Source organism: Oncorhynchus kisutch, linkage group LG13 (assembly GCF_002021735.2).
Source record: "Oncorhynchus kisutch isolate 150728-3 linkage group LG13, Okis_V2, whole genome shotgun sequence".
NCBI lineage: Eukaryota > Metazoa > Chordata > Actinopteri > Salmoniformes > Salmonidae > Oncorhynchus > Oncorhynchus kisutch.
In genome coordinates, this window is record NC_034186.2 from 27198226 (window position 1) to 27213286 (window position 15061).

General features: G+C 44.8%; 1 protein-coding gene across 5 annotated transcripts; it reads right to left on the bottom strand.

Annotated features, from left to right (window-relative positions):
* Positions 1-745: 745 nt before the first annotated feature.
* Positions 746-14873, bottom strand: LOC109902690 (histone H2A deubiquitinase MYSM1). Of its 5 annotated transcripts, none has more exons than XM_020499271.2 (16): positions 14746-14873; positions 10751-10826; positions 10609-10661; positions 10417-10497; positions 10203-10287; positions 10033-10131; positions 9205-9914; positions 9002-9132; positions 8778-8878; positions 5308-5465; positions 5090-5195; positions 4887-4961; positions 2115-2303; positions 1905-2034; positions 1619-1782; positions 746-1451 (listed from the first exon to the last, which is right to left on the bottom strand). In XM_020499271.2, exons 1-16 carry the CDS (start codon positions 14799-14801, stop codon positions 1080-1082), a joined length of 2586 nt encoding a protein of 861 aa, XP_020354860.1. In that variant the 5' UTR covers positions 14802-14873; the 3' UTR covers positions 746-1079. The 5 variants fall into 5 exon arrangements, with proteins under 5 accessions (XP_020354860.1, XP_031641771.1, XP_020354859.1 ...); XM_031785911.1 differs by lacking the exon at positions 14746-14873 and adding an exon at positions 11250-11378; XM_020499270.2 differs by having other exon boundaries at positions 9002-9914.
* Positions 14874-15061: the final 188 nt, after the last annotated feature.

The following is a 15061-nucleotide window of genomic DNA, read 5'->3' on the forward strand; positions in this document are numbered from 1 at the left end:
AGCTCTTTCTCAAGGAGCTGGGCAAGGTATTGATTGGTAAGACCTCAAATCTAGTGGTGGCAACATATTCCAAGAACCCCAGCTTCTGCAGCCATCGTGAGGTGGATGCTGGTACCCCACAGAACCCGACCCACAGAACCAACAACTCCAATACCAGAAGTGTGAGTGATGTTGCATGTGTGTGTGTGTGTGACTCTCCTACCTTGGCCTGCTGTACCTATATATGTGTGTGAGTGAGATGTTAGTCAATTTCTAGACTGCATATGATAGCAACAAGGAGGACAGAAATACACATTACACATGTAAAACTGCCCCTCATGTGGTGTGTAGACCAGCCTTCATTTGTGTTCAATTGGGCTCATTTAACATTTCCGTAAAATTTGTCCTTCCAATTTGTTCAGTTCAAAGCCATAAACATCAATAGTGATGAAAACCACCCTGTTTCATTTATATTTGTTCAAGATAAACATAATTTATTTCACCCATGTCTTGATCATTTATTTTGGTAAAAAAAAAGAAAATAAAATGCTTGATTTATTGATAAATGTGATCAGGCAGAGGTAAATGGCAAATATGAACCATGTATGCTGTCTATATTGCTTGTAATTTAAGTCAACATCAAAGTAGTAAGTATTTTTACATAAATTGTTATGGCTGAATTGTTTTAAAAACCCAGTAATGTTGTGGGTCCATCAGACCGGTGAACATTGGGTGAATAACAAAAACATGAACACCACACAAGGGGTTAAAAGGGCAATCTGGAGGTTCATTCATTTTTGGAACGATAAATGATTTAATGTACCCATTGATTCTTGAACTGTTGTATCCCATCAGAACCCAAAATATACACTTGTTTTACTACAATGTTTTTAAACAAACACTATATAGCTCCAAAACATGGTTGAAACAATCATTTTTATATCATGGATGGTCAGTCCTTGTATCTATAGCTCTGTCTGTGAGGGGTTACATATCTCCAGCCCCATCCCCCAGCTTTTTACCAAAACAGGGGCAGGGAAAACGATTTGTTATTGTTTCAACTGCATTACAAACTGGATATATAGAGAAATCTATTAGATTCAGAATAGATAATCATGACCAGTTAACAACACAGAACCAAACTGCATTGGATGTAAGTTATCTTGGTTAGCTGTGTGTGAGTTAGTGGTTTCTATATTAGGCATTTCTATACTATCAATGGGCGAGACCGATTCATTCTCCCAGTTTTCCTTTGTTCCTGTGTCATCTGTTCCTCTGATGTTGATTGGCTGAGTGAAGGGGAAGGCATGGGTGTTGATTGGATCTGAGCAGTCAGCGGTTTCGCCCTCATCCTCGCCTCTTGGTTTCTCAGCAACAAAGTGTGACAGGAACAGAGTGTGGATCTGGGAGAGGAAGTGGTCTCCCTCCTCCTCTAGCAGGGGCTCCAGATACCTCCCTAAAGATGACATCATCTAGATAGAGACAGAGGGTGTGACAGGGAGGAGAAAGAGAGCAAGATGTTGAGAGATGGAAGTGAGGCAGGGATGATAGAGAAAGAAAATAAAACTCAGTCAGCAGAGAGGGGTGACACAGCAATATGAAACAGGGTAAGAGAGTGAATAGAGACAAGGTGACCTACCTTCTCCAGACAGGTTAGATGAGAGTCCCTGCGGAACGGCCTGTCCATCTGGACACTGCCGTGGGCGTGTTTATACTTGTGGATAATCCACTCTGCCCTCCTCATCAGCTGGCTCCAGTCAGGCTGCTGCTGTGAACACTGGTAGTCAAACCTGTAGGGCAGCTCTGAGACAGAAGGAGAGAGGTAGAGGATAAATATGCACACTCAGACTATCTTTTAGTTATATTTTTCTACCAAGTTGATTAGAGGTTGTGAAAGGGGTCATGTTAAGAGGTGTGTGTCATACTCTGTGGTCCTGGTCCTTGGTCCTCTCTGACCATCAGGCAGGTGGTTTGGGAGCGGGGGGAGGGGTTAGCAGGGTCAAACGGACTCACAATCATCCCAATAAACGGGGCTCCGCCTCGAGAGAAATAACTCTGAGAGAAAGAGAGAGTCAGAACAGTTTCACTCACACACACACACACACACACACACACACACACACACACACACGCACCTGGAACTGGTCCTGTGTGTGTATATCCCGTATAGAGGGGTTTGGGTGGAAGGTGGGGTGAGAGTGGTACCATCCCACTACAGCCAAGCACAGGCTAGACAACAGCTCACAGGCCTGAGTCTGAGACAAAGGGTCCATCTCACACTGCAGACCTGTACTCACACTGTTACACGGCTCCGCTGCAACAATCTAGCACATAGACGACACACACAGTGCATTTGGAAATTATTCAGACCTTGACTTTTTCCACATTTTGTTACGTTACAGCCTTATTCTAAAATGTATTAAATTGTTTTTGTCCTTACCAATTTACACACAATACACCATAATGACAAAGCAAAAACAGGTTAAGAAATGTTTGCAAATAAGAAAAATTAAATAACTTTTAAACATAAATATTCAGACCCTTTACTCAGTACTTTGTTGAAGCACCTTTGGCAGAAATTACAGCCTCGGGTCTTCTTGGGTATGACGCTACAAGCTTGGCACACCTGTATTTAGGCAGTTCCTCCCATTCTTCTCTGCAGATCCTCTCAAGCTCTGTAAGGTTGAATTGGGAGCGTTGCTGCACAGCTATTTTCAGTTAATTCCGGAGATGATCGATCGGGTTCAAGTCTGGGCTCTGGCTGGGCCACTCAAGGACATTCAGAGACTTGTCCCAAAGCCACTCCTGCGTTGTCTTGGCTGTGTGCTTATGGTCGTTTTCCTGTTGGAAGGTGAACCTTCACCCCAGTCTGAGGTCCTGAGCACTCTGGGGCAGGTTTTCAAAAAGGATCTCTCTATACTTTGCTCCGTTCATCTTTCCCTTGATCCTGAGTAGTCTCCCAGTCCCTGCCGCTGAAAAACATACCCACAGCATGATGCCGCCGCCACCATGCTTTACCGTAGGGATGGTATTGGCCAGGTGATAAGCGGTGCCAGGTTTCCTCCAGACGTGACGCTTGGCATTCAGGCCAAAGAGTTCAATCTTGGTTTCATCAGACAAGAGAATCTTGTTTCTCATGGTCAGAGTCCTTTAAGTGCATTTTGGCAAACTCCAAGTTGGCTGTCATCTGCCATCTGGCCACTACCATAAAGGCCTGATTGGTGGAGTGCTGCAGAGATGATTGTCCTTCTGGAAGGTTCTCCCATCTCCACAGAGGAACTCCGGATCTCTGTCAGAGTGACAGAGTTCTTAGTCACCTCCCTGACCAAGGCCCGTCTCCCCCGATTGCTCAGTTTGACCGGGCGGCCAGCTCTAGGAAGAGTCTTGGTGGTTCCAAACTTCTTCCATTTAAGAATGATGAAGGCCACTGTGTTCTGGGGGACCTTCAATGCTGCAGACATTCTTTGGTATCCTTCCCCAGACCTGTGCCTTGACACAATCCTGTCTCAATTCCTTCAACCTCATGGCTTGGTTTTTCCTCTAACATGCACTGTCAACTGTTAAACCTTCAGGTGTGTGCCTTTCCAAATCATGTCCAATCAATTGAATTTACCACAGGTGGACTCCAATCAAATTGTAGAAACATCTCAAGGATGATCAATGGAAACAGGATGCACCTGTGCTCAATTTCAAATCTCATAGCAAAGGGTCTGAATACTTATGTAAATAAGAGATTATATATATATATATATATACACACATACATACACACACACATACAGCTGAAGTCGGAAGTTTACATACACTTAGGTTGGAGTTATTAAAACTCATTTTTCAACCACTCCACGTTGGGACAAAGATCGTAGTTTTTGGAGAAACAGCCTCTGGTCTGATGAAACAAAAATAAAATGACCACCAAAATGACCATCGTTATGACCATCGTTATGTTTGGAGGAAAAGGGGGATGCTTGCAAGCTGAAGAACACCATCCCAACTGTGAAGCACGGGGGTGGCAGCATCATGATGTGGGGGTGATTTGCTGCAGGAGGGACTGGTGCACTTCACAAAATATATGGCACCATGAGGAGGGACAATTATGTGGATATATTGAAGCAACATCTCAAGACATCAGTCAGGAAGTTAAAGCTCGGTCGCAAATGGGTCTTCCAAATGGACACTGACCCCAAGCATACTTCCAAAGTTGTGGCAAAATGGCTTAAGGACAACAAAGTCAAGGTATTGGAGTGGCCATCACAAAGACCTGACCTCAAACCTATAGAAAATTTGTGGGCAGAACTGAAAAGCGCGTGGGAGCAATGAGGCCTACAAACCTGACTCAGTTACACCAGCTCTGTCAGCAGGAATGGGCCAAAATTCACCCAACTTATTGTAGGAAGCTTGTGGAAGGCTACCCGAAACTTTTGACCCAAGTTAAACAATTTAAAGGCAATGCTACCAAATACTAATTGAGTGTATGTAAACTTCTGACCCACTGGGAATGTGATGAAAGAAATAAAATATGAAATAAATCATTCTCTCTACTATTATTCTGACATTTCACATTCTAAAAATAAAGTGGTGATCCTACCTGACCTAATGCAGGGAATTTTTTAAATGTCAGGAATTGTGAAAAACCGTATGAAACTTCAGACTTCAACTGTATATACACATTTGCAAACATTTCTAAAAACGTGTTTTCACTTTGTCATTATGCTGTGTTTTGAGTAGATTGAGGATTATTATTATTTTTTAATCCATTTTAGAATAAGGCTGTAACATAACAAAATGTGGAAAAAGTCAAGGGGTCCGAATACTGGCCGAATGCACTGCAGATACACACAGGATAGACTAGTGTGATTAGCATTTTCTTTATCAACATCATCATCATCATGAGGTGGTCGTCTCACCTTCAGGATGTTGTCTTCCTCGCTGTAGGATCCTCCCAGTAGCCCGATGACTTCACCCATCGACACATGGGCATGCTGGGTAAAAATACAACACAAAGACACTGAGCCCGAAGACCTTGGTAAACAACCCACATTGATAGCTCTGTCTGTGTGTTTATGTGTGAACATTACTTTATTAAATACGTGTAGATGTGTGTACCTACCATGTCCATGATGAGGAGAGCCTCGGCACACACTATCACCTGAAAGGGCTCCTGCCTTTCCTTTCCAAACACACGACACGGAATCAGCTGGAACGGATCCAGCAACCTGATAATGGAGAAAGAGACTTTTACTGCATGTAATGTACAGTACACATTTCTAAGGATCCAGTGTTGACAACACACACAGACATTATTGGTGGTATACACCACCCACTCACCCTCTGTGCCTGGAGACCTTACAGGGTTTATGCGGTCTCCTCATCTCTCTCCTCAGGGCTAGCTCCTCTGCACTCAGGTGCTCGTATGTCTGTCCCTCCAGGTCTTTAGCGTCACGCCAGTTCCCCCACATGTCCCTCACACGACGCTTCCTGGTCCGCTACGACACACAACCAATCAACATGTTATAGAGCTATAACAGGTCACAGACGCCTCATTTTATGGACGCTTCGACAATAACACCGAACCGTGCGTAAGGGCCCCCATCGACCCAGAGGACTGGGCGATTTCGCTCTCCGAGGCCGACATGAGTTAGGTCCTTAAATCAGGTCAACACTCAAGGCTTCACACCACAATGACTACCACCCTGTAGCACTTACATCTGTAATAATGAAGTGCTTTGAAAGGCTGGTTATGGCACACATCAACTCCATCATCCCAGACACCCTGGACCCACTCCAATTTGCATAGCGCTCAACAGATACATAGATGGCGCAATCACAATTGCACTCCATACGTCCCTAACCCACCTAGATAAGAGAAATACCTATGTGAGAATGCTGTTCATTGATGACAGAGCAAGGTTCAACACCACTGTCCCCTCCAAGCTCGTCACCAAGCTTTGGATCCTGGGACTGAAGACCTCCCTCTGCAACTGGATCCTGGATTTCCTGACAGGCCGACACCAGGTGGTTTGGGTAGGCAACATCACCTCCATCAACACGGGGACCCCACAGGGGTGTGTGCTCAGTCCCCCCCTGCACTCCAGACTGCGTGGCCACGCACGACTCAAACACCATCATCAAGTTTGCTGACATCACAACGGTTGTAGGCCTGAGCCCCGGCGACGATGCGACAGTCAGGACAACAACCTCTCCCTCAATGTCAGTAAGACCAAGGAGATGATCGTGGACTACAGGAAATGGGGGAGGAAGCACGCCCTCATCCACATCAACGGGGCTACAGTGGAGCGGGTCGAGAACTTCAAGATCCTGGGTGTCCAAATCACTAAGGACTTAAAATGATGCACTCACACGCGCAGAGTAGTGAAGAGGGAGTGACAGCGCCTCTTCCCTCGGGGCATTGAAAAGGTGTGGCATAGGCCCTCAAAATGTTGTACAGCTGCACCATTGAGAACATCTTAACCGGCTGCATCACTGCTTGGTATGGCAACAGCACCGCCCTCGATCACATGGAGCTACAGAAGGTGGTGCGGACAGCCCAGTACATCATTGGGGTGCTCTCCCTGCCATCCAGGACCTCTATATCAGGCAGTGTGAAAGGAAGGCCCCCATCAAGCCATAGGCTGTTCTCTCTGGTTCCTCAAGGCAAGCGGTACCGGTGCAAGTCTGACACCAGCAGGCTCCCGAACAGCTTCTATCCCATGAGACTGCTAAATAGCTAACAGAATGGCTACATGGACTATCTGTGTTGACCATTGTATTTTATACTGTCTCTATGCACACTCACAGGGCTCTACACATTCCAACACACATAGCATGCACACACATTTATACTGACTATACAAATGCACACAAACACTCAAATAAAATATAAATTCATGCTGCTGCTCTGTTTATCAAATATCCTGATACCTAGTTACCATACCCTTTTCCATACACTACATGACCAAAAGTATGTGGACACCTGATCGTCGAACATCTCATTCCAAAATCATGGGCATTAATATGGAGTTGGTCCCCTCTTTGCTGCTATAACAGCCTCACTCTTCTGGGGGAGGCTTTCCACTAGATGGTGGAACATTGCTTCCATTCAGCCACAAGAGAATTAGTGAGGTCAGGCACTGATGTTGGGCGATTAGGTCCGACTCAAAATCGGCGTTCCAATTCATCCCAAATGTGTTCAATGGGGTTGAGGACTGGCCTGCACAGAGCCCTGACAAGTTCTTCCATACCGATCTCGACAAACCATTTCTGTATGGACCTCGCTTTGTGCACGGGGGCGTTGTCATGCTGAAACAGGAAAGGGCCTTCCCCAGACCTTTGCCACAATGTTGGAAGCATAGAATTTTCTAGACAGTCATTCTATGCTGTAGCGTTAATGTTTACTTGCACTGGAACTAAGGGGCCCGAAGCATGAAAAACAAACTTTAAAGTTGGCACTATGCATTGGGACAGGTAGCGTTCTACGGGCATCAGCCAAACCCAGATTCGTCCGTCAGACTGCCAGATGGTGAAGCGTGATTCATCACTCCAGAGAACGCGTTTCGCCACTGCTCCATAATCCAATGAAGGCGAACTTTACACAACTCCAGCCGACGCTCGGCATTGTGCATGGTGATCTTAGGCTTGTGTGCAGCTGCTCGGCCATGGAAACCCACTCTAGACGAACAGTTCTTGTCCTAATGTTGCTTCCAGAGGCAGTTTGGAACTCTGTAGGGAGTGATGCAACTGATTATTATGCGCTGCACGCTTCTGCACTCGCCGGTCCTGTAATGTGAGCTTGTGTGGCCTACCACGTCACGGCTGAGCAGTTGATGATCCTATACATTTCCACTTCACAATAACAGCACTTACAGTTGACAGGCGCAGCTCTAGGAGGGCAGAAATCTGACGAACAGACTTGGAAAGGTGGCATCCTATGACGGTGCCACGTTGAAAGTCACTGAGCTCTTCAGTAAGGTCATTCTACTGCCAATGTACTCTATGGAGATAGGTGTATTAAATCGAGCACACAGCAGTCAGCAATAGGTCTGTCTGAAATAGCCGAATACACTCATTTGAAGGGGTGTCTACATAATTCTGTATATATGGTGTATCCACCTCCATCACTCCAGTATCCCTGCACACTGTAAATATATTATTGGAACTGTATATAGCTTCTTACTTTCTCGAGTTCTTCTGATTTACATTTTTTGTGTTTTTATTCTACCTTGTGTTACTTTTTGTGCTATACTGATTACTGCATTGCTGGGTGTGGAGCTCACACAGGACCACGTGCTGACACAGATCGATCACGGGCCGGCAGCATAGAGTCGACTCTCAGGCAGGATGAAAACGCCTAAAATCGACCATAATCCTTTGCTAGTTACGGCCACTTTCACCATGATCCTTAGCGACTTGTTGATGCCATTCAGCCCCCTTCAGCAATACGGCACGCTTCAAATTCAAATACTTCCGGCTGCATGCGCCATTGGAAGTTTTCCATATGGATACGTGGATGACGTCAGCGCTATTACTATCTACTGGTTTTAATGTCTATGGATAGAACAGCACAATATTTTTCCCACGCTGCCGGACGCTCCTCTCCTCCAATTCATCAACAAAACAATAAAAAAATGTGCTGAGGCAAACTGCCGCTGTTTCCCTAAATGTAGATTCAATCTTTAATAAACCAAATATAAAATGACAAACCTAGGCGTTCTCTCACAATGCTCTATTGTCTGGACCAGCTAGAGGGGTCTGGGATACAGTAGGGGGTCAGAGGTTATAGGGGTCAGAGGTTGACTCACCATGCTCTGTAGTCTTTGGGCCAGCTGGTATTCCAGAGTGTCTCGGCTCTCTCTGGGTTTAGAACGATCCACCAACCTGGGACGGTTATACACTGCCTGATCTGGAGGGGAAGAGTGGAGAGAATAGACAGGTAGATCAGACAAATCAGAAAGATTTGCATAACCAAGAAAGATAGACTGAGAAAAAGAATGAGAGAATCACACTAGTAGTGAGTCCTAGTTACCACAGTTGAAGTTGATGCCTCCTATCAGCTCCAGGTAGGTGTGTATTCTGCCAATACAGTTGACATCTCCACAGTTCTTCAGACCAGGACGCACTGACGTCTTGTTCAAGTACTTGGGCTTACTCTTCAACCTGAGACAAACAAACACAAAAAGCATGTTGAAAGTGAAACCTTGAGGTCTCTGATTGGTTGTGATTGTGTACCATTGGTCCAGCATGTAGTTCCTGATCTTCAGGTATCTCTCTGGGGTTTTGGATGGCCGTCCCTCAAAGAATTCTGGGATAGCTTGTTTCTCCTCCTCAGTGATATTCGCCAGGTCCAGCTCCGCTTCCTGCTCGGGGGCTGTAAGCTCCTCCTCTTCAAACTCCTCCCCTGCCTCTTGCCACCCAGACCCCCCTGTCTCCTCTCCAGACTCCACTGGGTCCCTCAGGGGCTCAGCAGTTCCCCCCTCACACTGTCCGCTGGGGGCCTGCTCTGCTGGGCATGGAGCTGTGAGGGGAGATGGAGGGCTACAGTTAGGCTGCTCCTGATCCGTCTCTTCCAGCCTGGGGTGTGTCTGGTAGGGTTGCACCTGGTGGATCTCTCCATGGTTGTCCAGCTCCTCTGGCCCTCCAGGCTCATGTGTCTCAGTCCTAACTCCAGCCTGGAGGTCCTCAACATTTCCCTCAATATTTCTTTCTCCTCCATTTCCTCCTCCACTACTTCCCTCATCGCTGAAGTCATCAGTTATGTCCACCTCCTCTTCCTCTTCGTCTCCCAGTCTCTCTATCCGGACAGTGTTGGTCAGAGCTGACAGGTGGGTGGGGACAGACAGGCCAGAGGTGAACACTGTTGACCCTGCTTCTGGGACCTGGCCTAAAACCAGGGGGGCTGCAGGGGTTGCCACTGCAGTAGTATTGCACTCTGATTTAGCCTGCAGGCAGAGAGGACAGGGAGAGTGACATGGTGAAAGAGGACAGAGACTGTAGGATATCTCTAATATATCCTGGTTGGCTGAGCTGGGAGAGACGTCGACTAGAGGACAGTGTTACCTTGTGTTTGAAGTACTGTCTGGCGTAGCTCTTCACCTGTAGAATGGTCCGACTGCCTACCAGCTTGGAGATCTTAGTCCACCTACGGCCAAACTGAGCCTGGGGGTATAAAAAGTAGGGTGTCATCTGAAATCAGTGAGGAGAGGAGAGAGGAGAAGAGAGGGTCGTACCAGTCCTGTCTCAAACAGCTCCTTCTCCTGCTGAGACCAGCGAGTGGCTGTGGAGGAGCCTGAACTTGAAGGCTTAGCAGGAGACCTGGGTGAAAACACAGCAGTAACAGTATCATGTCAGAGGCAACAACACAACACATCAGAGGGGTGGGAAGTGAACGTTTTCACAAGAGGTTTAGAGCAACACAAGGACAAAATGGGACAACTGACTCACTTCTTCACTTTGGGTTTAGGCTTGCAGTTAGCCGAGTTGGCCCACACACTCTTGGACATCTCTTTACCTGTCAAATAATACCTAGAAAGGTGCTTAATAAGGACTAAAACACATATATTATATGAAGAAAGGCAGACACACAAACACATCCAAATCTATCCCAGGGGTGTGTGTGGTCTATAAGAAGGATACTGTTCCTCCAGCAGCATGTTCTCTGCACTGATGGAGCTGTCTAGTCCCCATGGCTACAGGGGAGAGAGAGAGTCAACACACACAAAGACCATCACACAGTACTTCCATCATGGCATATTGATTTGGCAGCAACACCTCTTACCAAGTCTCCAGTATTGTTCTTCCATGCTGACTGCGGGTGCTGGTTCTGGAGTAGCGCTGCTCCCTCACCAAAGCCACTGACATAGAAGTGATACAGCTATTATCTCTCACTCTAGCAGGAATGTGATAATGATGTACACACCTTTTCTATTCATATACAGTCCATACACACCTTTACATATACAGTTGAAGTCAGAAGTTTACATACACTTAGGTTGGAGTCATTAAAACACATTTTTCAACCACTCCACAAAATTCATGTCATGTTGGGTTAGGACATCTACTTTGTGCATGACAAGTCATTTTTCCAACAATTGTTTACAGATTATTTCACTGCATCACAATTCCAGTGGATCAGAAGTTTACAAACACTAAGATCGCCTTTAAACAGCTTGAAAAATGCCAGAAAACGATGTCATGGCGTTAGAAGCTTCTGATAGGCGAATTGACATAATTTGAGTCAATTGGAGGTGTACCTGTGTCTGTATTTCAAGGCCTACCTTCAAACTCAGTGCCTCTTTGCTTGACATCATGGGAAAATCAAAAGACCTCAGAAAAAAATTGTAGAGCTCCACAGTTTGGTTCATCATTGGGAGCAATTTCCAAAAGCCTGAAGGTACCACGTTCATCTGTACAAACAACAGTACACAGGTATAAACACCATGGGACCAAGCAGCCGTCATACCGCTCAGGAAGGAGATGCGTTCTGTTTCCTAGAGATGAACGTACTTTGGAGCGAAAAGTGCAAATCGATCCCAGAACAACAGCAAAGGACCTTCTGAAGATGCTGGAGGAAACAGGTACAAAAATATCTATATCCACAGTAAAAACGAGTCCTATATCAACATAATCTGAAAGAAGGAAGAAGCAACTGCTCCAAAACCACCGTAAAAAAAGATAGACTACAGTTTGCAACTGCACATGGGGACAAAGATCGCACTTTTTGGAAAAATGTCCTCTGGTCTGATGAAACAAAAATAGATCTCTTTGGCCATAATGACCATCGTTATGTTTGGAGGAAAAGGGGGGATGCTTGCAAGCCGAATAACACCATCCCAACCGGGAAGCACGGGAAGCACGGAGGTGACCCCTCCTGTCTCAGCCTCCAGTATTTATGCTGCAGTAGTTTATGTGTCGGGGGGCTGGGGTCAGTTTGTTATATCTGGAATACTTCTCCTGTCCTATTCGGTGTCCTGTGTGAATCTAAGTGTGCGTTCTCTAATTCTCTCCTTCTCTCTCTCTTTCTTTCTCTCTCTCGGAGGACCTGAGCCCTAGGACCATGCCCCAGGACTACCTGACATGATGACTCCTTGCTGTCCCCAGTCCACCTGGCCATGCTGCTGCTCCAGTTTCAACTGTTCTGCCTTATTATTATTCGACCATGCTGGTCATTTATGAACATTTGAACATCTTGGCCATGTTCTGTTATAATCTCCACCCGGCACAGCCAAAAGAGGACTGGCCACCCCACATAGCCTGGTTCCTCTCTAGGTTTCTTCCTAGGTATTGGCCTTTCTAGGGAGTTTTTCCTAGCCACCGTGCTTCTACACCTGCATTGCTTGCTGTTTGGGGTTTTAGGCTGGGTTTCTGTACAGCACTTTGAGATATCAGCTGATGTACGAAGGGCTATATAAATAAATTTGATTTGATTTTGATTTGATGTAGTGGGGGCGATTTTCTGAAGGATGGACAGGTGCACTTGACAAAATAGATGGCGTCATGAGGCAGGAAAATTATGTGGATCTATTGAAGAAACATCTCAAGAAGTTAAAGCTTGGTCGCAAATGGGTCTTCCAAATGGACAATGACCCTAAGTATACTTCCAAAGTTGTGGCAAAATGGCTTAAGGACAACAAAGTCAAGGTATTGGAGTGACAATCACAAAGACCTGACCTCAATCCTATAGCAAATGTGTGGGCAGAACTGAAAAAGTGTGTGTGAGCAAGTAGGCCTACAAACCTGACTCAGTTACACCAGCTCTGTAAGGAGGAATAGGACCAAATTCACCCAACTTATTGTGGGAAGCTTGTGGAAGGCAACCCGAAACGTTTGACCCAAGTTAACCTCACTAGGGTAGGGGGCACTATTTTCCCCTCCAGATGAAAAGCTTGCCCAAAGTAAACTGCCTGCTACTCAGGCCCAGAAGCTAGGATATACATATAATTAGTAGATTTGGATAGAAAACACTCCAAAGTTTCTAAAAAACTGTCTGAGTATAACAGAACTGAATGACAGGCAAAAACCTGAGAAAAACCCATCCAGGAAGTGGGATTTTTCTATGTTTGTAGTTTTCTATTGACTGCATTTACAGATTCCATTGACTTAGGACTCAAATTGCACTTCCTACGGCTTCCACTAGATGTCAACCAGATGTACTAACCAAAAAGTGTTAAAAAAAAAACATTTTAGATTCTTCAAAGTAGCCACCCTTTGCCTTTATGACAGCTTTGCACACTCTTGGCATTCTCTCGACCAGCTTCATGAGGTAGTCACCTGGAATGCATTTCAATTAACTGCGGTGCCTTGTTAAAAGTTAATTTGTGGAATTTCGTTCCTTCTTAATGCGAATGAGCCGATCAGGTGTGTTGTGACAAGGTAGGGTTGGTGTACAGAAGATAGCCCTATTTGGTAAAAGACCAAGTCCATATTATGGCAAGAACAGCTCAAATAAGCAAAGAGAAACGACAGTCCATCATTCATTTAAGACTTGAAGGTCAGTCAATCAGGAACATTTCCAGAACTTTGAAGGAGTCTTCAAGTGCAGTCGCAAAAACAATCAAGCGCTATGATGAAACTGGCTCTCATGAGGACCGCCACAGGAAAGGAAGGCCCAAAGTTACCTCTGCTGCAGAGGATAAGTTCATTCGGGTTACCAGAAATTGCAGCCCAAATAAATGCGTCACAGAGTTCAAGTAACAAATCTCAACTAGAGGTCAACCGATTATGATTTTTCAACGCCGATATCGATAATTGGAGGACCAAAAGAAGTAGATACCGATTAATCGGACGATTTGATTCATTTATATGTAATAATGACAATTACAACAATATTGAATGAACACTTATTTTAACTTAATATAATACATCAATAAAATCAATATAGCCTCAAATAAATAATGAAACGTGTTCAATTTGGTTTAAATAATGCAAAAACAAAGTGTTGGAGAAGAAAGTAAAAGTGCAATATGTGCCATGTAAGAAAGCTAACGTTTAAGATCCTTGCTCAGAACATGAGAACATATGAAAAATGGTGGTTCCTTTTAACATGAGTCTTCAATATTCCCAGGTAAGAAGTTTTTAGGTTGTAGTTATTATAGGATTTATAGGACTATTTCTCTCTATACCATTTGTATTTCATATAACTTTGACTATTGGATGTTCTTTTTATTTGCTTGCAAAACGCACGTGTGTAATAACTACACCCAGTTGTCAAGTCGAGAAATGTCAGACTTTCCTAGTTCCTGACTAGCACATGAACACAGCATAGATGTACTGTATTCTGTCATATTTTATGTGGACACCAGGAAAAATAGATGCTGCTTCAGTAACAGGTTATTTTTAACCTTCATAAATGTCAGAAAAGCAGAAATTCCTGCTTAATTGGGGAAAAAGCATCCCTGTTCTATCAAAAAAGAACTGCTGCAGCAGACAGTGGAGTGGGCGTGTCATGAGTGTCAGGTTTAACGTGGCTGAGGCAGATAGATGACTAGGGCCACATCAATCTCTTTGAAATTTGTCTCTACGACGTGTTTTGGTAGTCAACGGGAGCGACCATTACATGTTAAATTAAGTAGCTAGAATAATCTACTGATCAAGCGACCTGTTGTCATCAGCTAACGTTAGCAGCTAGTTACCGTGCTAGCCATGTCTTTTGCGTGTCCAACGGGTTCTTTTTTTATTTAACTGGCTTTGGTTCTCTGAATCGCCCAAATATCGTTTGAACGTTATATTAATTACTTTTAGCCCATCAATAAAACATTTTAAAAACGCTCTTACCCCAATTTAGCATCATATTCGTCTCCTTCGATATCAACGTCCAGGTCGTCCGCCATGTTGGCTACAGACAAATTTCAAACAACGGGCTAAGTGTACTCATTCACAACAATGACAGGATTCATCGACACCAAGTGGTGGGAGTGTGATACAGTCACTTTTCCACATTGGGCAATGCAAGCGGTGGAGAATATATTTACAAGGAGTGTTGAGACTCAATACTTTTAAAATATTTTGCTTTCCTAACATCTTCTCCTTCATTACCACTGATAAATTAAACAGTGCTGTCTGCAGTCTGAAGTGGCTTCTCATTTCCTAC